The sequence below is a fragment of the Ursus americanus genome, chromosome 15 (assembly GCF_024610735.1).
Source record: "Ursus americanus isolate L20-20 chromosome 15, mUrsAme1.1.p, whole genome shotgun sequence".
In the NCBI taxonomy this organism is placed as follows: domain Eukaryota; kingdom Metazoa; phylum Chordata; class Mammalia; order Carnivora; family Ursidae; genus Ursus; species Ursus americanus.
The window spans coordinates 38703395-38728506 of record NC_142141.1 but is presented as its reverse complement, the minus strand read 5'-3'; the positions used below and the strand labels follow the sequence as shown (position 1 = coordinate 38728506).

The window sequence follows — 25112 nt, the reverse complement described above, 5'->3', positions numbered from 1 at the left end:
CTTGAAATTGCTATATGGACATGAACGTTCAAAGATGTTCAAGAAGAGCCATTTATAACCATGTAAACCTGGTGACAGCCTACATTCTCATTACCATTTTAGCCGTGAAGACTTTTGATGGAGCTCTTTACTGATATGGCAAAATGTTCGGCATGTATTACCTGGCGAGAAAAGTAGCTTAGAGAGCACAACAGTTGCTAAATGCAAAGAAATAAATTGGGCAAATACAAAAAAAATTAACAGAAAGTGATGCTATTTTATTTTTACTTTTCTGTGGCTTTTGAACTTTTTAATAAGGAGTCTTTTTTACATGTGTAAAAATATTTTCTTAAAGATTTATTTACTCATTTGAGAGAGAGAGCGTGCACGCAAGTGTGGGGAGGGGGGCGAGGGAGAGAGAGAATCCAAGCACTCCGCGCTGAGCAAGGAGCCCAAGGTGGGGCTCGATCCTGTGACCCCAGGACCCCAGCTGAAGCCAAGAGTCAGACGCTCAATGGACTGTGCCACCCAGGCTCCCCTGTAAAAATATTTTTGACAGGAATTGTACAATTAATGAAAAGTTAGAATGTATACTTGTATCAGCTCTTTCATCTTTTAGATGTCCTATGTCCTTGATTACTGATGATTTTTTAAATATTTCATAGTTTCCAAACATTAAAGCTTTTAGGTTTTTTTCTTACTTGGCCTAGTAAGTAATACTTCATTCCACAATCTGGCTTATATTTCAACAGCTGAACATCCTAAATATTATTTGGCATTTATAAATGCATGTCGTAATCTGGAAAAATGCCTTTATTACAATATAAATCTTCCAAGTAACTTTAAAAATCATGTTATAGCCTTCAGTTTGAAGACTAGAAAATGTGAATACTCTTAACTCGTAGCAAGAGCCTCCAAATGCTATCTGTCTTATATCCTGACTATTTTGTAATTTAATGGAATCACTAAAGTGTTTCAGGGAAATTATTTCCTCGGGGTTTAAGTGCCTGCAGCTTAATAAATCAGAATGGAGTTTTAGCAGGCAGAGAAATAGTGGCATCACAGATCTGTATCTCTTAGTCTAAACAGTTGAATGTCAGCCTGTAAGCTCTGTGGGTTAGGAACCTGCCTTGGGGTGTAATTTCCTGTGATACCTCCAGGCCTAGCGCAAAGCAGGGTGCATGATACAGGTGATTATGATGGTAGCAAACATTTACTTAGCACTTATTATGTGCAAGGCATTATATGTGGTTTTCATGCATTGTTTTACCCACATAATGGCTCTCTGGGACAGGTGGTTTTTAACCTCTTCTGAAGGGACAGGGACAGAGCTGGAATATGCATAGTAATGTGTGGGAAATCTAAGTATTTTCGATGCCAAGCTGGCCTAAAATTCTATAGTTATGGACTCAACTTTGGAAAGCCTTTTGATCAGGTAGGTTGAAATTCAGGTTAAATTAGGGTAGTTTCATAAAGGTCTGTATACAATGTGGGTTTGAATAAATTGAGATAGCAGTGAGAAAAGGCACAAAAATTCCTTAGTGTTATATGAAAAATTTTCTAAGAATTTATTTTAGTTGGTATATTAAAAATTATATATATATATATATATATATATTTAACGATTTTATTTATTTGAGAGAGCTTGAGCACGAGTTGGGGAAGGGTGGAGGGAGAGGGGGAAGCAAACTCCCCACTGAGCAGGGAGCCCGACGTGGGGCTCGATCCTAGGACTTTGGGATCATGACCTGAGCCAAAGGCAGACACCCAACTGACTGAGCCACCTCGGTGCCCCATAAAAAATTTCATATTTTTTTAATTTAAATTTTAGTTAACACACAGTGCACTATTGATTTCTGGAGTAGAATTCAGTGATTCATCACTTACATATTATAACACCCAATGTTCATCACCCATCTAGCCCATCCCCCACTCACCTCCCTCCAGCAGCCCTCAGTTTGTTCTCTACCGCTAAGAGTCTCTTATGGCTTGTTTCCCTCTCTTTTTTCTTTTCCCCTCTCTAAGAATTTTTTTAATGTCTGTCACATTTTACTTTATTGTATAAAATCTGTAGAATCCCATTCATGCTCTAAGGATTGTAATTGATATGGTCAATACGAATAGAACAATTCAGAAGTAGGATAAGCAGGCAACCACTCTAATACAGTGCAGGATGTGCTGGGGGTAGAGGTAGTGGTATTTAAGTTGGGCTGGAAGGATTTTTGACAACTTCAGGAAAGTAGTACTAGCCTAAAATGTTGGAGGAGGGTCCTGAGAATGGTTTGGCTTTTATAAATACTATGGGGGGAGGGCACCTGGGCGGCTCAGTCGTTAAGTGTCTGCCTTCGGCTGAAGTCCCGGGATCGAGCCCCACATCGGGCTCCCTGCTCAGTGGGAAGGCTGCTTCTCCCTCTTCCACTCCCCCTGCTTATGTTCCCTCTCTCGCTGTGTTTCTGTCTGTCAAATAAACTTTAAAAATCTTTAAAAATCAGTACATACATACATACATACATACTATGGGGGGAATCATGGTGTTATCTGAATTAATCCCTGTAATTCATTCCAAGAAGATCACCACCTTCCAGCAGAATACTCTTTCTATAAGGAGAGAGTATCAGAGGAACATATATAGTGGTCTTACATTTTGAAACTTCAAGTCCAAAAGTCTAGTCTAAAGTGATGGCAGTCAGCCTTGCATTCTTGTTTTCAAGTTCCAAGTGTAGTTTACATTTTCATTGTTTGATAGTCATATGAACAACTTTTTTCTTTGTTATATGACATATCAACCAAAATTTCTAGATTTCTATGTTCTTATTTTATTCATGTCTTGGTTAATTGGACCATGTCTTTGAAAAGTTTTACTGGAGCATTTAAGTAAGGGTATTCTTGGTCTTTGCATGTTTGAGAATGTGTTTCTGCTCTCCACACAGCTGAAAGACTTTTGGTTAGATAGAATTGCTCTATGACACTTGATTCCTCTCAGAACTCTGTTGGTGGTGATCCATTGTCTTCTGGTATTCAGAGTTTTGGAGAAATCTGAGCCAGCCTGATTTGGGGAGACTTTGAAAATCAGCTGTTTTCTATCTGGATACCAATAGAGTTTTTTCCCCCTTTATCTTTCAGTTTAAAAAAGATGTCAACAAAATGTGTCTTGAGATACTGGTCTCTTCCCTTCTGCCCTCACCTCTCAGCCTCCCCTCTCACTGATTCTAGCTACTACTTAGAGACTCATTTAATTTTCTTGGTAAACTTTTCTTTAGCTCAGGATAGTTTGCTTTTTTCCTCTTGATTCTTAACTTTGCTCAGATTTCTACACCATACATTATGTTGCCTGGATCCTTTTTTAATATTTTTTTCCTCTCCTCCTTACTGTCTTTTTTCCTTCAAGTAACATTTGTCTTTTCCTTTAATTTCAAATTTCCTAGATTCCTCTGTCTTCTCTTCACTATTTCCAACACATTTTAAATTTGGCATCTCCATATAGTCTTCTTTGATTCCAGATTGTTCTATAGAGAAGTTTCATAGACCTATTTTTCTCCTGAATCTAGTTGAAAGCACACATTAGGAAACCTCTCCGGTTTCTTAAAGACTCATTCTGTTACAGGAATAAATGTGCTCTGATTCTCAAAGACATTCTCTTCCTTTGGACTGTGGGAGATTTTCTTAGGACCTGTGCTGTTTCTCTCAGCTAATATTTAGAGAGTGAAGGCTGTGATCGTCTGGAACTGAGGGAAGAGATGGGTTCTATCAGGTATTTTAAGATTCCTATTTAAATATTTCAGTCCAAAAAGAAAAAGCAGAAGGGAAACTTACAGTTGTCAATCTACACTTTACCATTTCAGAAGTCCGGCAGCCCGAGGACGGTATAGATCAGCTGATGGCAGCAGGAAGCTGTCTGTGCCAAGTTCACTGGCAGTGGCGGCTTGGAATTCACTGGGGCAGCCTCCCCTTCTTGGCTGGGTGTGTTGCCTTCTCTAGGCGCTGGCCACACATGCCTGCACTGCTGGTCCCTTGTGTTTTTTCAGTGTCCTCTTGGCACGTGGTGCACGCCATGGCGACCCACCCTCACCATCCCCCTTGAGCCCTCTGAATTAGGCACCACATGTGGAGTTTTTCTGGGATATCTTCCAGGCATTTTTCTGGAGGGCAAGTGGGCAGCTCGTCACTGTCATTGGACCTCTTGGCCTTTCTTTAGACTTGTCCCCTCTGCCTAAAACGACAAGAAATTCCCTGAAGTCTCTGGCTTGTGGCTATCCTCTTTCCATAGTTTCCTGTGCAGGTACAAGCTTTCCCTTAACTTTATAGGCTGCAGTTCATTTCAGTGGGACACTGATGAACCGTTCAAGATATTTAAGGCATTGATGAATTTTCCTAGGTTCCCACCCACTTTAGTAGCTTGGCTTAGAGGATAGTTGCAGCTGGAACTCCTGGCCTCGCATACAGTCTGCAGCAGATCCCCTCTGTGCTGTAGCCAGTCGGGAAATCTGGGCTGGGCCATGGGTGTATATTGTGAATGTGAACATCAGCCAATCCTAGAGGAAAAGAACCACTATTGAAAATAACAGAATGGGCATTCCCTGAGGAGTGTGAATAACAACCACATCAGCTCACACTTGCTGAATGCTTACCGTGTGCCAGACGCTGTTCTAAATATTGAGCAAATATTTGATTCATTCAACTCTCACAACAACTCCATGATCAAGGTTACTCTGATGATTTCTTATCTCACAATTGAGGCACATGGGACTTAAGTCACTTGCCCAAGTTCTCAGGTGGAACGGGGCTGTGAATGCAGGCAGTCTGGCTTCTGAGTCCAAGCACTGAAGTGCTATATTAGACTGCATTTCAACAAGTGGGACTCAGTTTGGAGATCTGATAGTGTAAGGACTTTGGATTTGTTAGAATCGACAGAAGGGAGCCAGCTGATGCCCAGCAGTGCAGGGAGGTGTCAAGATGAAAATGTCAAGGTAACATTCAAATTGTTGCAGTGGAGAAGAGGACAGACTATCTTAAGGGAACCAGGAGGGCTTGCTACTTCCTTAGTATTTTTATTAGCAACATTCTGTTTGAAAAAGCTCCCTGCTTTGCTCAGGCAAACATCCATTCACTTGACAAACATTTATTCATCACTGGTCACATCAGACCTTGTGCTAGGTGCCTGGGATACAGGTGTCAAGGCTGTGGTCCCTGCCCTTAAGGCTGTGGTCCCTGCCCTTGAACTCACAGTCTATGGGACACCAGTAGATGTACGCCAAGTGACTTTTAGTAGAAATTATTCCAAGTGGTAATAAGTTGTATGTAGCATACCCTGGAAAATGGAGCTTCAAAATTGCAAAAGTGTCTGTGTTTTCATTATTATTTCCTTGTTTTAATAATAAATGGACCGATTTTATTTTCAGTATGTGTTCAGACTGCAGATTCTTGACCTATATGTTAAAGTCAAAATCCATAGCCCGAGAAGAGTTCCAACATTGCTTGACGAAAGTTTCTCCCCTTTGGTGATTCTTCTGTGTGTTCACCTGGCATCTAGCTCAATCATAAAATTCTAAGGCAAGACATGGGAGTCCCTTGTGGGATCCAAAAGGGTAATGAATGAGGCTTCACAAATAGGAACACTGATGAGTTTTCCAAAGTTTTCTGTATTTGCTAGTGTCCTTAGTTTGGGCTTCTCTGTTGCTTTTGTTAAGAAATGCGCAGCTCCAGAGGTAAGCGTTCTTGGGCTTTCCTTGGGGGCCCTGGGTCTTCTGGGGACTGGGGAGACAACAGCGCAAGACAGACATCTCTACACATGGTCGCGTGATGCCTCGGCCAAGTCAGACTGCTGATACACATCACAGCCCCTCGTCGTGTGCTCTTGAAAACCGCTGCCCTCTGCCTTTAGATGTCAGGAAGAAATAATTTCTTGGAACCGGACTTTTTCCCCTGTGGGTGGATATTGGAGTTTATTTTGGGTTTGCTATTATTGGAGTGTAGAAAGGCTATAACAGATATGCCCTTTCTTGAGAACTATGAGTTTTGGCATAAATAAATCAGTGGTGTCTCTTGCCTCAAATATATTTAAAAAGCCAGACTACTTAAAATTAACCTCTGATAACATTAGACAGTGTGTTTAGATGTGTACAGTATTTTGATTATATAAGTCACTTTACAAATTTGGATTAGTAATGACGAATTGGAACACTGGACGGTCCCCTCCAGTGGGAAGAAAGTTCTGTTTTAATGTATTGAGTCATTAAAAAATATCCAGAGATTTATTGGGGGGTCATTTTGGAAGAAGATGAAAATTTCTGCCATCAAGTACGATCTGTTTGGGGAGTCAAATATTTGTAAACGTACTGTTATCTCCTATTTTACAAATGAGGAAACGGAGATGTAAGAAAGTAAATAACTTTTCCAGGGTCACACAACTAGTAGGTTGTATAGCCAAGATTTGGATCCAGAAACTCAGAATGCAAGCTCTTATTGCCTCTCTGTAACAAGACAAAAAATGGGAAAACCATATTCTTTGAATGCTAGTGTAAAACTGTTAAAACGAATGGCAGGGAACAACGTTGGGCCTTATTAGCAGAGAGATGGCAAGATAAAAACGAGAGAGGAAAAATTACTTGAATAGTTATAATGTTAGAAGAGGAAAGAATATCTTGGATTCTGGAGCCAAGAGCTTGGCTGAAGTGTGGGGTGTGACAGGGGCTGGGTGGGGAGCTGGGCAGTGTGGAATTTAAGATTTGAAACTGGATTAAGAAAAGCCTTCAATTGTGTGTGTTGGGAGGTGGGGGCACTAAAGAACATGGGGTCTCTTGTTGGCCATGGGCAGCCAAGATGATTTTGTATAGGAACGTGGGCTAGAGTGGCAGGCAAGATTCTTTAACCAGCAGGGATGTTGATATGGGAAAAGAAAGTGAGGGTAACTGGAAGCAGAAAGGCCAGTTAAGAGGTTATTGATTTTCTATTTAAAAAAAAATGTACACCCCCCTTCACCCATTTCTCCCACCCCCCAGTGAGTAAAGAGGGTATACATTTTTTAAAGAAAAAATAAAACCAAAACAAAACATAGCTTACTTTCACACTTCATCGGGTTAAACAAACCAACAATTAATATTCCCATTTTCTGGATGGGAAACTGAGCCCAGCATGGAGCGCTGGCTTGCCGCAATCATGTGGTGAAAGCCGCCACCACACAGCATTTTTTTGGTGGTAGATTACTACAGAAAGGAGGAAGAGCTGGAACTCTGAGCCGCATCAGCCCTGTTCCTTCTGGTGCGTCGCTTCTCCCTCCTTCACGCTCATTAACTTTACGGATGCTCTGAGCACCAAATAATTTCTTCATTTAAACATTTTAAAACAAACATGTAATGGGAATCCACTGTAATCTACAGAAATAGGCATTTATCTAAATCTGAATATGAAAGAGCCGTGAAAATCAAATGTGGACCTGGCTGCCGCGAGCCAGCATCCTGATTTGGGAGAGCTTTGTCCTGTTTACGAAAACTCCGAGGCTCCCTGTGCGCAGGCAGAGGGTTCCAGGAATCAGCAACTTTGAGAGTCATGTTTGTTGGCCTGCTTTCTACGTAGAAAAGAGTGCAGGAGACCAAATACTTAGCTGGAGATCTCGGATGGAGGAAAAAGACCTATCATACATCATCCAACTTGCAGGAGCGGAAGGATGGTTAAGCTGAGAACTTAAAGGAGAACTAAAGAACCGGGACAAGAGTCCAAAAGCTGTCCTAAGCATGAAACCACAGTTTTAGTACAACACAGCTTGGGTGCCCTAGAAATAACTGCCTTCTGTTCAAATTGAAAAAATATTGGACAAAGGTGGTCTCAGTTATTATTGCTATGTCACAAATGACCTGGAAATTGATGGCATGAAACATTCTTTGTGTTATGCTCACAGGTGATGGGTCAGGCGTTTGGACAGGATGCCGTAGGAATGGCGGCGGGGTATGTCTGTAAGATGTCAGGGACTTAGATGGGAGGGTTGAAGCTTGAGGGTCACTCATAGCTTGGGGCTGGAGTCATCTGAATGGACACTTCTTTACTCACATATATGGCAGCAGGGCTGAGATGGTCAGAGGGTGCACTCAACCTGGGACACCCGCACATGGCTTTGCACTTGGCTTTGCCTGCCTCACAGCATGACGAGCAGCATAGAGAGAGTGTTGATTCCCAGAAAGCCAGATGGGAGTTGAATGGCCTTTCCTGACCTATCGTTGAGTCAAACAGCGTCATTTTAGCTATATTCTATTACAAACAAGTCAGCTCAGAGTCAAGGAGATGGGACATAGGTACCACCTCAAAGGATTGACATCAGTGATCCGTTTTCCACAGGCAATTAGCAGATACATTAAATCAACAAAATCTCCCTTGATTATCTTAAATTCAAATGTAACATTTATTTTAATGCCTATAATTAGAAAGACAAGTGTTTTATTAAGAACACCAATAGCTAATGTTTCTAAACTGAAATTTAAAGAATTTAAGACTACTAAAAAGGGTTCATTTTCTTTTTATAGTATTCTGCTGGGAACTTTTTTGGTAGTGACCTGACTTCACTCCTGCTCTCAAACTTTGATCCAGTAGTTTCTATTAACTCGAAATCTGTGGGACCACCTCAACAGTAGGATAATCTTCTGAACTGGCTTCTGAACAGTTCTAAAGGAAAGGGGGAAAAAAAAGTCTATTGAAGTGTCTCTGATAAACAGTGATTATGTCAGAACCTCTCTCCTGGTTCCCTATAGCTGTATAGAGTATCTGTACCTGTCCGTGTGCCCCAGGAGCTTGGTAAAGAGGAGAGCCCCATCTAAAGTGTCCAGGATGGTGCTTAGCAAAAGTAGGAACCAAAAGGGTATCGAACTGAACTGGATTGAATAAAGGCATTGGCCACAGGAATGGAAAGCAGGTCGGTGCAAGGACACCAGGGAGGCAGCCCAGTAGCTGATGGACTGGAGAGTTGGAGGGAGAAGGGAAGAGCAGGCCCTATGGCTTGGGTGACTGCACCACTAACCAAGGCAGGGGCATCGAGGTGAGGGGCTCATCTGAAGGAGGGTGCGGGGAGCTTGGTTCAGGCCCATTTCTCTCAGGATGGGGGGGACATCTTGATTCCCTGATGATGCTTCTTAAGTCTTTATGTGCAGAAAGGTATGACCGTTGATTCACTGTCTTGTCTAGTTCAGCATTTTACCAGCTTGGTTAATATCAGGCTGGTTTGTCATCTTCACTGTTGTCAAGGGAAGGATAATTCTAGCTGAATAGAATCACAGAGAGCATTTTTAAAGTTCGCATTCGTATTTTTTCAAGGAGACTTGGGTGAGTCCGATGTGCGGCCGTGTAGACATGACTCCTGGGCATGATCAGGGCCAGAGACCACCGTGATCCTCTGCTCTGTCTGTTCAGACACTTGAAGTGCACCCAAGCATTTGACTTCAGACTTTGGGGATGAAATCATTTTATCTGTGAAATCTATCTTGTTACACTTGGGTAAAGAGCAAAGCTCCGGGGTTGTGGCTGCTTATCAAGCTCAGATACATGCCACAAGTACTTAGGATGTTTGCTTGAATTCTAGCCACACATGTCTCCAAGCGTCTGTGTACAAGGAAAGTCTTGCTCGGGCCTTGAGATGACCGTTGTTACTCACGTACTTCCCTTTAAGCAGTGAATATTTCCTTCAGTCAATCAAATCCCATTTGTGTGTGTGTGTGTGTGTGTGTGTGTGTGTGTGTATAATACATACACCTATACCCACATATATATAATTATATAATAAACTATATTAAAATCATAAAAGAGCTTACTGTTCAAGGAGGCCTTTCTGTGAACATGCTTGCAAAGTAAATAATCATGCTTTAAATGTTTTTGTAAGACTACAGATTTCATGTCTAATAATGTCTGCTTTAGGGGTGGGTCCTGCATTTAAAAGGGACTTAGAGCCCAGAGTTCCTGGTCTAGGTGTCACCAGACTGCAGTCTTGCCCTCAGCCCATGTGGCCAACCACACTGATCTGTGTTCTGCCTGGCCTTCCTCCATGTGATGGACCTCTGGGGGGTGGGGGAGGGGCGGGACTGAAGTGAAAAGGGTACTGAAGGTCTGGGGTTTGAATTTTGACTCTTCCGCTTTCTGGCCTTATAACTTTGGGTGGATTCTTCTATTTTCTGAGCCTCAGTTTCCTTGTCAGTTAAATGAGGATGATAATACCCACCTCCTGGGATAGTTCATTCATTCTTAGGGCTGTTGGAACAAATTGCCACAAACTGAGTGACTTTAAATAACTAAGAGAAATGTGTTCTCTCACAGATGTGGAGGCTGGAAGTCCAAAATCAAGGTGGTGACAGGGCCGTACGCCCTCTGAAGGCTCCGAGAAGACGCCTTCCTTGCCTCTTCTAGGCCCTGGTGGTTGCCAGCAGTCCTTGCTGAAAGGCAGCAAACTCCGATTTGTGTCTGTGGCATCACTTGGCCTTCCCCCCTGTCTCCTCCATGTGTTCACCTCTCTCTCTCCTTAGAAGGACACCTTTCACCAGACTTGGGGCCCACCCTAACCCACGATGACCTCATCTTAACTTGATTACACGTGCACAGACCCTATTTCAAAATAAAGTTATGCTCTGAAGTTCAGGGAGGACATGAGTATTGTGTGAGGACGCTCTTCAACCCAGCGTGGGTGATTATAGGGACTTAAATCTGTTCTTCACGGCACCTGGAAGGGAGGGGCACATAGTAGAAACTAAGAGAATCACAAGAAGCCCTTTATAAGGCGTGACCCATTCTGCTGTCCGACCTCATGACTCATTTCTCCATTGACAGTCACTGCTTTTCAGTTACACTGGGTCACCCTCATCTCATGTCCTTCACCATCTTTTTGGGACCTCTAGGTTGCTTCCGGATCTTTCTCCAGGATTTTGGTTTGCAGCTCCAATGTTTCCTTTCTGCTGTCATCCTGGAACTCTAATATTCATATAAATGACTCCTCTGACAACCTGCCTCTGATCTACGGGACTGTGTCCTAGACCTCATTCTTATCCCTGATCCCACAGTCATTCACTTCCCTGCTCATTGGCACCTCCTGTGCTCTTGATCCCGCAATGTCTGCTTCACCCGTCTTTCCAGTCTGCAGTCATCAAGCTAACCACCCCTTATTCCTGTCCTCCTCAGGGCTTCCAGTGAAAAATCACACAACACTACCAATTGGTTTATGTACTGAGTTACAGTTCCCACTCTTGCCTGGACTTCCAGGACTGCTCGAAAACCCCTTTATTCATTTCAAGTGGGTTTCCTTTCTCATTTCCCCCCCAGAGCTATTGGGAACATTGTTCAAGTTTCTTAGCCCACCATGGATCCTGCACACTTCACTTCTTGCTTCCCCAAGAAAACAGAAGCCAGAAAACAAACTGACTTCCTCTCCCACCGTATCTCTGCTCGTCCTTCTCTTCCTCTTTGACTATGATCTCAGAGGCAGGGCATGACTCCTCTACAAAGGTCAGTCTTCTGCCTGGTTGGATCCTCAATTCCACTCCTCATGCCTTTGTTTCCCTCAGTCTGTCTCCATTGTCTCCTTTGCTTGCCTCAGACTGTAAACACCGAAATCTTGCTCATCCTAAAACATTCCTTCATTTTCATTTAAATTGAACTGCTTTCGCTTTCTCTTCCTGAGAGAACCAGCTCTACTGTGTATTCTGTAACTGTACACGTTTCTTAACCTCTCTGTGCCTCAGTTTCCTCATCTGTAAAATGGGCTAATGGTACCTACCTCATGGGACTATTGTTTAAGATTAAATTATAAGGTAGTACGGTTCCTAGGACTATACATGTTTAGCTATTGTTTGGGAGTAATAGTACCCTCACTGGGCTTTCACAGGGCTTAGTTCCCAGCCCTGATTTAGCAGTGACAAGCAATGGTGTAGTTATTGCATGCGTTTCTGCCCTCAGAAGTTGTGAATTCCTGGGGCGCCTGAGTGGCTCCATCAGTTAAGTGTCTGCCTTCAGCTCAAGTGATGATCTCAGAGTCCTGGGATGGAGCCCCGCATTGGGCTCCCTGTGTAGTGGGGAGCCTGCTTCTCCTTCTCTCCCCTCTACCCACCCCCCCCGTGCTCTCTCGCTCTCTCTCAAATTACTAAAATCGTAAAAAAAACAAAAACAAATGTCGTGAACTCTTTTAGAGCTGAGATTACTGCATATCCATCTTTTTCTGCCGAGGACTTCACAGAGTATCGGCCCATCGTGGTCCCCAAAACACCACATAAATGAGTGCTTCAACTCCATTGACTTGGTTGGCATCATTTTTTCCCCTGAAGGGTGAAGGTGGTTTGACCTATTCCCAGACTTACCTCCGCCCCCACGAGACTGCTTTTACCTCTTGTGACATGATTTTTAAACATAACGTTTTAACGTCGGTCAGCATATTCGAAGAAACGAATTTGGTAGGATTATGGAGACTTTCAATACATTTGTAGATTGCGACAAAGGCATCAGCGGAGAAGGGTTTAATCAATAGCGGCTCCCAAGAAGTAGGGGGAAAACAAAGCTGTTCAATGAACAGCTCTGAATTGAGCCCCTGCCATCTGGCAGGCAGTGGGCAGGAAGCCAGGGGTTTAGTGGTGAGCAAGACAGATGCTGGCCATTAGCCATGCCCTGGAACTCCTGGGTCCAGTGGGAGGTCCACAGACCTTTAAAGATACTTCAGAAATACTATTTAATTACAGTTGTGCCGAGTGCTGTGGAGGAGAAGCATGAGCGAGCCTAACAAGGGGAACTAACCTGGTCCAGGTGGCTAGGGAGAGCTAGGGGCAGTGGGAAACATGAGTCGGGTGCCTTGGTGAAGGGGGAAGGGCAGAGAGACCAGCCTGATTCTGAGGGGAGGTGTTTAGAATTATGTATTATGTCCATGACATGAAATTTAGCGTTTCTGTGGAAAGACCTCAGGAATCACTGATGTAGCCCATTAAGGGAAGGGTGATGGGTTTCGGGGTGGCTAGCAGAGACGGGTAACCTGCATGTGTGAATGACCTGAAGTAAAGATGTAGGGAGAGGGCAAACTCATTTTAGATAAACTTCTTCTTAAGTATTGGTCTGAAGTAACTAACATTATTGGAAAGCTCTTTATGAAACTACTGGGCTTGGTAAAATGGTCCAGTGTTTATGGTATGATGTATTGGTAATTTTCTTGGTATTCCATGGACTCCAAGGCCTCTCTTGGATCAACTCATTGTTTACTGACTGTGTCTCATATATTTCAATCATCGTGTCTCGTCTTCTCTCCATTAACCTAAATATTACTCATTGCAAGGCGTAGTTCGTTATCCAGTCAAAAAACCTTCCTTATCTGCCTCCGTGAAAGTTGACCCTCCCTTCTTCGGTCTGATTCACCACGTGGCTCACTTTATCATTCTCATATCCTGTTTGGTCTTGTTGGCATATTTATCATATTGCTTTAGTTTATTTATATGGAAACTATATGGAAAATTCAGGAAAGACTATGCCGAAGATGTAAAAAGCACAAAGTGGTTGTTGGGTGAATGAGTGAAATGGTTATGGAATTTTCTATACAGTCTATGGGAAAATATCATTTGGACCTGTAGCTTGGCTGGTTTCTTGTCCTCTATCCTAAAATATGAGGTGTATGCTTTTTTTTTTTTCCTGGATGGTACTAACCTGAAAACTTTCCAGTGAAAACACTGTCTACTTTGTGTAACTTTCATCTCAGACTTACTGATTATATTGGCAAAACAGTCTGCACTTCGTAAACTAGAGGGAGAAATGCAGTGTTTCCAAAGATAATCTCTCAAATAGACTCCTCCAGATGGCTGCGGAATTCAGAGCCCCACAACAGGAGCTATGCTAATTGGTGATGATTAGGGTTTTAGTGTCTTTCCTACAGAAAGTCAAAGAAACTCTCTCTTCCTTGATTTCTCTGTGCCACTGGATTATTTTGGTTGGGTTGACATATTCCAAACTCAAACCTGCCTACTAGCCAGATGTCTGTGACCACTGAGTTTCCACTGGTTTTTCAGTTCCCAATGATTAAGCCAAAATAAAAGAAGGTGATGCCATGTCTGGCCGACAGCAGACACTGCCAGTTGCCAAAGCCCCAGCATTCATCACGCAGTTGACATGGTGTCTGCTACCTTGCAGGAGGCAGGCAAGTCTTTCCAAAGGCCGGGCTGCAAGGGAAATCTCAGAAGCAAGTAGTGTCATTTGGAAATGATTTGATGAATAGGACACGTATAGGCCAGCCATTGAAAATCTCATTTGTGATAAATTAGCAGGAATGTTTGGAGCTTACACTGAAGGTAAGGTCTGCCTTTCCCACGTGCTGCCCTTCATAGCTGACACATTACACATGTCTCCGGAGCATAACATACAGCTTCCTGAACTTGCAAATGTGGCCTAAATGTGCTCTGTTGAAATAGCCTCTGTTTAAACAGTCTCCTGGAAAACTGAGCCATGTTCAATAAAATAGTTAATTTCGTGTCTGCGAATGTTTTCTCTAGGGCCCTTTAACATGTTATTTTTAGAAACTATAGGAGAAATTTGCAAATTTAAATTTGCATGAAGGCATTACCTGCCTCTGAAAGGGTAATGGACCATCAGTCCAAAGCTGTAAATATTAAAAGATTCATAGAGCATGAATCATGAAGGAACAGTGCGGAAGATCTAATTCAGTAATAATAGTCACCATATTTTGAGTGCCTAATATGTGCCAGGCCCTTCACGTACATTACATTTAATTCCCAGGATAATTTGCAAGGAAGTGAGATCCCTTCCGTTTTACAGATAAGGAAATGCCCATAACCTGCACAAGACCACTTAGGTGGGGGCTGGTGAGCTGGAATTCCAGCTCCAAAGCACTCGCCTCTGAAGCCGTTCCTGGCTGTGGCTTATGGATGGACTGGGGAGAAGGGTTGAAGCCAGAGACCCTTGTGAATTGTACGCAAGCGCTTGCGTGTGTGTGTGCATTATTCCGAGGAGATTCCATAACTTTAGCAGATTCTCAGAGGGATTTGTGAGACTCTGACAGAAGCGGATTTTGGCTCCAGGCAGCCTTCATTTTAGACATGGGGAAATAGCAAGTGAGAACACACACTGTCCAAAGGCCCTTGGCGCACTGTTGATTTGACCAGAAAGTGAACCGCAAGCCTTCTTTCTACACTGTGTGTGTGCGTGTGTAATGACTCACTCACAGAGAGAAGTGCACGAAATGACAGTGGAGGCTTGAACAAGTGAACCTCTGTGGAGCCACTAACCAGGTCACGAGCTAGAGCGCAGGACCCTAGAATACTCCCAGCTGTCCCTCCCTCATCAAGTGGCATACCCTCATTTCCAGCCACTCTTCCGACTTTTAAGGTAACCGCGTCCTTGCTTTTCTCTGTCGTTGTACCATCCAGGCTTGCATCCCGAAACGACATGGCGGTGTCCCCCCCCCCCCCCCCCCGTCCTCATCTCCATCTGCGTGCAGGCACACTGTCGCATTCTTCTGCATCTTGTTCTGTAGCCGTATCGTTTCCAGAATCTATCCAGGGGTGGCATGCCGTTGCTTGATAGATGGTGATTTATCTTCAGTCATGGGATGTTCGATTATTTTGAATTTTTGCCTATATGAGCAACGCCTTTGTTAAGATTCTCATACACATCTTAGACACAAGTTGCACATGCAGCTCTTAGGGAAAGCATAGTATGTGTTAAGCTTTTGTGGGAGACAAAATATTTAGTACTAGGAGGAAAAGGTAAAGAATTCTTTTCTTCTCCCACCCCCTTCCTTAATGCTTCTGTGGGTAGCCTTTGCATAGGTTCCTCTTGTCCCCAAACTTGGATTAAGAATCAAAGAGCGCCCTTGAACCTGGGCTCAGGGCACTGACTGAGATCTCTGGGATCAGAGTCTCCAGGATAAGGCATGCGAGTCTGCACATTGAACGAGTGATTCTCAGGACTGAGAGACACTGAGTTCACCCCGATGAATTGATAAGACCTGGCTACTTAGTTATAAAGAGGTTCGGAGAAAGTGTACCCATGGTTAAAATATCGGGAAATTGGCCTTAGAATATTTAAGGGAGTAGGGAAGTTAAGGGATTTGGGTTTATTTAACCTATTAAAAAAAAAACAAACTGAAACCCAGAACTTGATTAAATAGTTGTTTGCAAAAGTTTTAGAATTGAAAAAAAAAATTGCTTTAAATTGCTAAGTCAAGAGAGATTTAGGTTAATCAAGAGGCGGAAACTCCTGATAAAATAAGTCAAGCAGAGAAAGACAATTACCATATGATTTCTCTCATCTATGGAACATAAGAACTAGGAAGATCGTTAGGGGAAGAAAGGGATAAAGAAAGGGGGGGTAATCAGAAGGGGGAATGAAACGTGAGACTATGGACTCTGAGAAACAAACTGAGGGCTTCAGAGGGGAGGGGGGCGGGGGAATGGGATAGGCTGGCGACGGGTTGTAAGGAGGGCACGTATTGCATGGTGCACTGGGTGTTATACGCAACTAATCAATCATGGAACCTTGCATCAGAAACCAGGGATGTACTGTATGGTGACTAACATAATGTAATAAAAAAACATTAAAAAAAAATCAGCAACAGATACTGAGCATTTGTTAGGCACCACAGGGGTAAGAAATAAAGGCTGTTGTCAGTGCCTTCAGGGAGCTGAAGACAGGGAAACAAAGCAAGAACGCACCGGGCTCTGGAACAAAAACCAGGACGCAATATTTCACCGAGTCTAGACTGTGGGCTTCAGGCAGCTGAGTAGGTGGCCCTCTGGGACAGCATGGAGGAGAGAAGCAGAGAGAGGTCGCCACGAAAGGCTTGAAGAGCCTGCAGGGCTTGAAGTAGGCTTTGGAAGGAAGCCTTTCGTAGGCGGATGGGGTGGACAGCGTTCTAAAGCTGTGGCATCCAGTGTTTTTTCTTGTGATTCACCAGTAAAAATATATATTTCATATCGCCACCCAGGACGCACACACAATCAAAAGTTTCATAAAACATTTAACTTTATTAAATATGAAGCATCTGATGTTTGCTGGTTTTTTTCTAACTCATTTTTGTTAAATGTTGGATGAACCCGCTTGCAGGTTGACAACACCATTCTAAGGGGACCAGGAGCCCACTGTGGTGGCAGAGCTAAGCCACCCTATGGGAGGGAGTGCCATTTAGAGGACGGGATTTCCATAAGAAGTGGGGGGGGGGGCGGGCAATGGGATATTTGTGTGGTGATGGTCTCTAGAAGCCCTTCCCTGATTCTAGAGTATGAGTGAATTACGTTGGGTTTTTATGGCAAAATTTCAGGTTTCACCAATCATACCCAATGGTTTTCTCTATACCCTCCACCAGTCTTCCAACTCTTCCAACACCAACAAGGTGTCCCAGCGATGCAATTCAGTTCTGACACTAATGACCTTGAGGTATCAGCAGACCCCACAGTCAACGGCTCAGTCCCACAAAATTGCTCCCATTTCAGGTGCCATCTGCAAGTCCTGGGCCAACTGTACATCTGACCAACTAGCTATAAAGTCGGGGTTCCCTCAGCCCATGCCTCAGGTTTCATAATTTGTGAGAACGGCTCACAGAACTCAGGCACTTTGCTTAGTATTACTAAGTGTATTATAAAGAATACAAATCGGGAGCAGCCAAGTGGAAGAAATGCACAGGGCAAGCTAGGGGATGTGTGTGCGGGTGCATATGGGCAAAGCTTCTACTCCGTCTCCAGCATCGTCCTCTCCCCAGCACCTTGATGTGTTCACCAACCTGGAAGCTCTCTGAATCCTATGGTTTCAGAGTGGGTTAAGGCTATTTATGGAGGTTCCATTATATAGGCATGATGGATTAAATCATTGGCCATTGCTGATTGACTCACTCTCTAACCCCTCTCTCCTCCCTGGAGGTGGAGTTAGGGCTCAGAGTTCTAACCCTCTCATATCATGGTTGATTCCCCTGGCAACCAGCCCCCATCCTGAAGCTATCTAAGGGCTTCCAGCTATCAGCCATGTCATTTAAATTAACTCATAGAAGGGGGCTGATTATGAATAACAAAGATACACTTCATCCCTATCTCTCAGGAAGTTCATGGATTTTAGAAGCTCTAGTGCTAGGAACCAGGGACGGAACCAAATCTACAATTCTCATCTCATAAATCACAACTTGTTTATCTGACCAACCCTAGTGAAACAGTAGATTGGCCCAGATAACTTTAAGATTCCTTTTGAAGCTTGGTTTCAATTTAGTACCACTCAGCAGAGGGATAGAGGTGGGTGAGAAGAATTTGGTTCTAGAATTCTCATAGAGCACTGACATTAAAACTATTTATTAAACATCTGTTTTATCTCATCTTGTGGATGGCCATGGAATTTTTGGTATGGAATGTAGCACTGGCTAGAATGGTTTTATGGGAGAAAATACAGGGACTATCTCCATGAATGGGTTTAGGAGAGGAAGGTGACAGCACCTTGAAAACCATGCTTTCTGGAAGGAACATGGTATGGCCCATTGTGCATATCAGAACTACTTACAAGTATCACCAACCGCCTGGCCCAGAACTAGAGAGCTCTGTCACATTAGTGTCACCTCCTTGTGAGTGCCGGCCAGCAGTCTGGGTAATATTATTTCAGAATCTGGATTCCTGGGTTAGAGAGAGGACAAATGAGGATCCTTCTTGCCTCTACTTTTAGCGTACTTGGGAGAATTTTAAGAGTAAACTCTTATTTTTGTCTCATTTCCCAACCAATGGTCTATGTTCTCCCCCAGTTTCTTCCTCAGGTTTGCTCCTGCCTTCCTGATTTGTTCTGAACTGTTCTCTTGGCTCAGACTCCAAGGCCAATATGTATAACACCCATCCGTTTCCTTCCTGCTGCTTTCCGTGAACCCCATCTGCAGCACAGACAGGTTGAATGGTGGTGTGGATTATTTTAAATCTTTGTGGGTAGCCATGTTTTCTCCACCTCATCTGTTCCAACAGAAAAGTAATTTTTGGTCTGCGATGAGGAGAAATTAGATAAAAGAGAAGAATTCTAGATCTCAAGGGATGTGCAGTTGACCTTGTCCTCTGCATCTTTTTTGCTGTGTCCTCTAGAAACTGAACTCCCTAGATATCCACATGTAACTAATTTTAGGGAATCCCTGCAACCAGATTTTTCTCTACCCGAATTGAGTGCCTTAGCAGCACTGAAAAGGAAAATCCTTTCATGTGGCCTTTCTTTGCTTAAGTACTTTCAATCATATCCTCTGAGGTTTAATATCCTTTTGATCTTCCCAATCCAGTTTTAATTTGGTGGGTTTAAATTAGGGAAAGATTTAAAGACAACGCTAATAATGCGGTTTGGGGATAATGTAGATAGGAACCATGGTCCTGAATGTACTTTGATGAATTTTTGGTTTTGTTTTGGCTTGTCAGATGCTGTCCGGGGGAAATAAACTTCAGTCTGTTTCTTGGTGTTTGCTACGTTTTGTTCTTCAGTTACGCTTCTTATTCTGCCAACACATGCTCGTGCTTGGGGTGGTGTATGTATTGTGGTCTTCTGCAGTAGGAAGCCTGATTTGTCCTTGAAGATAAAACCTAACGTCGTCTTTGTGAGTGTATTGATAGTTGTAGAAGTGTGGATGACATCGGCCTAGACGCGTTCTTAACTTATTAAAAATATTTAGAGAGCTGGCATGCAGAGCTGTGCTGTTCTGTATGATAGCCTCTAGCTGCTGGCACTTGAAGTCTAACATTAAAAATTCAATTCTTTAGCCACACAAGCCACATTTCCAGTGCTCAGTAGCCATATGAGGCTAATGCGATATTGACCCTTTGGGCCAGATAATTCTTTGCTGGGGTGTGGGTGTATACATACACGTGTATGCTTATAATGCATACGTCCTATGCATTGTAGAATGTTTAGCAGCACCTCTGACCCCACCTACCAGAGGCCAGGAGCATCTAGTCACAATAGTCAAAAATGTCTGCAGAGATTGCCAAACGTCCCCTGAGGAACAAAATCATCCCTGGGTGAGGATAACTTGCTTAGTTTGTCTAGCGCAGATATAAAACATTTCTATGAACAAAGACAGTACTGTTCTAGAATAATCTCTGGCAAAGTTTGGTTGGAGGGCATTTTATAAGTAAAGCATTTTGAGCTTTAGAGGAATCAGAATAGTCATCTGGTCCAAAGCCTTGGGAAACTGAGGCATTGAGAGGTTTTGGGTGACTTAACGTCATAGCATGGAAGTATCAGTCTAGACTGCTAGAATCTAGTTCATGCAGCTTAGAGGACAGGCTTCTGATTTTCATTTCAATCTATCTCCTCATTCCTGTGTTCTCGCACTCACTGGTGGCTCTGGGGAGGAGGGTGTCTGGAGAAATGCGAGTGGCCCAGTCCTGAGACTCCAAGCAAATTCCTTACCTAAACCCTGCACACCTCTTATTTTACTCCTGCATGGCCTGTGGCTTTCTCTAAGGCCTTGCCTCTAGGCTGGGTTTGGAGGAGTGCTTGGGACATCTTGTAGACCCACCTTTGCTGTATCAGAAGGCCGGAGCCCTATTGGGTTTCACAGTTCCATCAATGCAGAAAAATTGGGAATGCGCTCCTCAGGGCCGTGGAAGGTTGTAGTCCTGTAAAATTTCCTTCTTGATAACTTAAATTTCCACTGTCTCCTTTGTCGGCTTCCGTGCAGTGGTCCGTGGGAAAGCCTTTAAAATGAAGTGCCTGGTGGTTTTTAATCTTCAGAGGTCACAAGGAAGCAAGAGAGCCTTGCAGAAAGTTTTGGGGGGGTTGGGGGTTGCAGAAGGAACCTTTCTAAGGGTGTTGGTATCCACAGCGGGAGGGGCCAGAAAGTAGGCTTAGCTAGGAGAGGTCTGAAGAACCAGAATGTGCCCCAGGACCTTTTCTCCCTGCATTAATCCTGTACACCTCATATACTTCCCCATGACTCTTCTTCAGTCACTGATTTTATTCTGTCCTCTGTTCCAAAACCTTCAGTGGCTCACTGCTGCCTTTTCACATGCGAAACTTCTTGGCCTTCTACTCCAAGCCCATTTGCTCTTGCATGGAGATCTCCTCTTTTCCTTTGTAAGAGTAAAAACCAGTTTTTATGCACATGAAAGCTGTGTTGTCACTGTGGTTCACAGAATGATTCTGTCGAGGTTGGGGGTTGGCAGGGGTGGAGGCTTGCTCAAAGCTGTTTGATGTTTAATCCTTGCTCAGGAAGAAGTTTTGTTCCTGCCCATACTTTGTTGAGTCGGTAGCCCGGACAACTACTGAAAATCATTATGCAGCTTAAAAATCAGGGCCCAGGGAACAGGCCAGAAAGAGTGGCAATGAAAGCAGGCGAGGAGTTGTGTGTAAATAAACCCTCGAGTAACTTTGAGCTGTCGGCCAGTTTGGTTCTGTAACAGTGTGGGCCCAGTGAGCTGCGGCCCAGGTCAAAGGCCAGTATCCTGAGGAGCCAGCTGTCAGAGTTTAGCTGGAAACAAGCTAATGTGTAAACTCGCCTCGAGGTCTTTTCAAGTGGCTTCATTTTCCCACCGTCCGGGAAAAGAAAAGACTTTATTTCAGAGTTTGCTGACCAGCTGCTGTTCCATTGAACTGTTGATGTTTCCCTTTGGGAAACCCGTCTTCTTGAGTGTCTCCATGGTGAAGGGGAAGGTATCCGATTTGGGGGCAGGTTTTGATTTTAGTGACGGGAGGGTGGGAACCGGGAGGGCCGGGGCCCTGCTGGTCAGCGTGACCGTGGCCGCTGTCGTTCACTAGCTCTGCGTCTCCCCTTTGCTCCACAGACCAACGAGTGGAACAAGAATGATGACCGGCTGCTACAGGCCGTGGAGAATGGAGATGCGGAGAAGGTGTCCTCCCTGCTGGGCAAGAAGGGGGCCAGTGCCACCAAGCACGACAGCGAGGGCAAGACCGCGTAAGCTAAAAAGATTGGTTCTAACGGTAGCGATTCTGGATTCTCGAGAGTGTTCTCTGGAATCCTCGGGATCCGTGGGGGGACTTCACAAATGCCTTGAAGGAGACTTTGTGAAATTACTGTGTCCTCCCCGACTCCTATCCCTCCTGTGAAAATGTGTAAGAGGATATTTTCATCTGGTTCCTGTCTCTCCAAGTTCCACCTGCCCACTGGGCTTTACCTTGGGTGGCTCTGTTTGTTTTCAGGTGTAACCCAGGGTTACACCGGAGACGCAGGAGCACCAGGATTGCAACCAGTGGATTGGTAGGAAAGGAATTCTATCCTACATTAGAAACAGCATGAAAGAGGGTAATTTTTTTCAAACCTTACTACTTATATTGTTATTTCTTTTAAAACCCCTTAATGTGGATCAGTAATTACATGAGCAGTGTGAATTTTGCATTATAATTTGTCATTTGTGGTACTCTTGCCCGCCATAATTAAAATTATAGATTTGAGTGTGTGTGTGTGTGTGTGTGTGTGTGTGTGTGTGTACATTTGTATCCATCCTTACTCTGGTCATATTGTAGAGATCATTGACTTTGTCGCTGAAGAGACTTCTCATCTGGACTTTATCACGTATGAATTCTGTAGTCTCTGAATCTTCATTTATTCAGTTTCAGTTGGAGGTGATAATATTTAACCACTAGAGCAGTTATAAATATCAAACAAGATACTGACTTTGGTTAGGTGCCTCCAGAAGCAGCTTCTGAGGCAACGACTTGAGTGTGAGCTGCTTCTCTAGTCCGTGCTCCCAGGAGCACCCAGGAAAGACCTGAGACCCACACAGTTTGTTACTGACGGGCTACTGCAGTGGGCAGCAGGAACCCAATCCCGCTGGGACCTCTGGGAGTCTCTTTAGACTCGGAGGAGGGGTTGGCCAACTATGGCCCGCAGCCTGTCTTTATAAATAAAGTTTCAGTGGGATGGAGCCAAATCCGCTTCTTTAGCATGGGCCATGACTACTTCTGCATTCCTAAGGGAGATTGGAGGCGTTAAGGCAAAGACGGTAACATATTAACTCTCCGGCCCCTTGGGGAACTAGTTTTCTTACCCCAGGTTTAAAGTATGCCTCAGAGTTATCTGACCCAAAGGGCAAGGAAACTGGGGCATCTCTTCCTAATCACTCGTCCCTCCAAGGTTGAGTGCTGCTCCGAGGGCCCGTAATGCTCGTGGGCAGAATAGGTCCAAGAGGTTATGAAGGGGCACCTGTAGCTAAAGGTATCCTATGTAAAGAGCGCGCAGTGGCCCCCAGGAGGTACTTGATAAAGCCGGTCCCCTTTCCTTCTTACGCTAGATGAGTGGTTCTCCGTCTTGGCAGCTCCTGCTTTGGAATCACTTTAAAAACATATCGATGCCCTGCACACTCCAGATGTTCAGAAACATTTTGTCCATGGAGGGGCCCAGGAATCAATATTTTTATTATTTTGTTTATTTATTTATTTTTAGATTTTATTATTTGACAGAGAGAGTACAAGCAGAGGGAGCAGCAGAGGGAGAGGGAGAAGCAGACTCTCTGCTGAGCAGGGAGCCTGTTGCGGGGCTCGATCCCAGGACCCTGGGATCACGACCTGAGCTGAAGGCAAATGTCTAACCAACTGAGCCACCTGGATGCCCCAGGAATCAATATTTTTAAAAGGATCCCATGTAGGTTCAACCAGGAGAACCATCATCTAGAAACTAGATTGACTGTAGATTGATTGATTGATAGATGGTGAAAACAAAGGGCAAATTTTCAGGAGAAGATTGAGATCACATTTTAGCAAATTTTGTCAGTGAAACCTTCGTCCTGGAACCCACTGAATCCCATAGCATAGACGCTAGTTCTGTTGTTTGGGAAGCCACAAGACAGCTTACGGAGCTTCACTCTGTCTAGGGAGCAGGCTAGTTGATATGCAAGGGGAAGAGGGACGTGTTCTCACTCAGATGAGAGTCTGGTCCTCTGGGAGCCAGGCTTGTCCTCTCCACAAGAACCCCAGGTTGAGCTCCCCACCGTCAGCCGCAGTTTGACTTCCCAGCCTTGCAGAGGCCTGTCTCTCGGGTGTGGGGCACGGGGCCATACCCTGGTGGATCCTGACGTGGGAGGCAGGGCTTCTAATACCAGCTGGGCTTTAGTTGTTGGCGAATAATCGTGTCGAGCTAGTTGCCTACTCAACCTTATATAATTCTTCATTCTAAACCCTCTTGCAGTCTAGATTGTAATTTCCTTGACAAAAGGGACTGTCACCTTGTAGCTTGTCCCTTCAGTTACATCCTCTAGCCCCCTGCTCAGCTTACAGATACTCAAAAAATATTTGTCGAATGCGTTAATTACCCTTTTCCCAGGATGCCACATTTGGAGTCTGTGCTTTCTGAGCCGCAGAGGCCACGCTCCTAAAGCTGGCGTGAGGTTCTTGGTGGTGGACTACTACTTGTCCCACTCTGTAGAGTGTTCTGGGTTCCCGCTGCTCCCAGCTCAGCCTTGCAGATGCCTGCACAAGACAGCCTTTTACAGCCGTCCCAGAGAGATGGGAGATGGATGTTTCCCAGACAATACTCACTAAAAAGAAGACAGGAAATTTAGGTTAGCGGCTTAGCCACAATTGTGATCACCTTAATAAATGTGTCCCTTTTGTTAATACATTTATTATGGGTAGAATAGATGGCCAGGCAGTCGATTTCTCTCTCTCTCTCTCGCTGTGGGAAAATATAAATAACATCAACCTTACCATTTTAACCATTTTAAAGTACACATTTCATTGACGTTAAGTACATTCCCAGTGTTGCAGGACCATCATCATTTAGTTCCAGAAATTTTTCATCATCCCAAAAGGAAACCTTGGACTCTCTAAGCAGTAACCCTCCTCAGCCTATCTCCCCTCCCCCTGGCAACCACTAATCTGCTTTCTGTCTCTGTGAATTTGCCTACTCTGGGTATTTAATATAAATGGAATCATACTATCAGGCCCCATGTCTGTGGGTTTTGCTTTTTTTTTCCACCAAGTGTAAGGTTTTTAAAGTTCATCTTTGCCTTAGCACGAATCAGTTCGTCATTCTGTTATCTTTTAATGGCAGAAATGGGTACAACACTCACACCAAAATCACCCCCTCCATTTTGCTGAGGGTAAAAGCAAGGCTCACAGAATCTAGCTCTCCCTGAATTAACTCCAGAACCAATTCTACCCTTGCCTTTGTACATACAAGTCTTTTTTTTTTCTTTTCTTTTCTTTTTTTTTTTGCTTTGAGGACTTGT

General features: G+C 44.0%; 1 protein-coding gene across 8 annotated transcripts in view; it reads left to right on the top strand.

Annotated features, from left to right (window-relative positions):
• Positions 1–25112, top strand: part of RAI14 (retinoic acid induced 14) — a 144304-nt gene that overhangs the window by 68783 nt on the left and 50409 nt on the right. For 4 of the 8 annotated variants that reach the window (XM_045787217.2, XM_087867944.1, XM_045787220.2 and 1 more), the window contains one exon: positions 21711–21841. In XM_045787217.2, coding sequence (XP_045643173.2) covers positions 21711–21841 — 131 coding nt within the window. Of the gene's footprint in view, positions 1–21089; positions 21580–21710; positions 21842–25112 lie in introns of those variants that run through there. The other 4 variants (XM_045787214.2, XM_045787213.2, XM_045787216.2 and 1 more) reach the window with 2 other exon arrangements.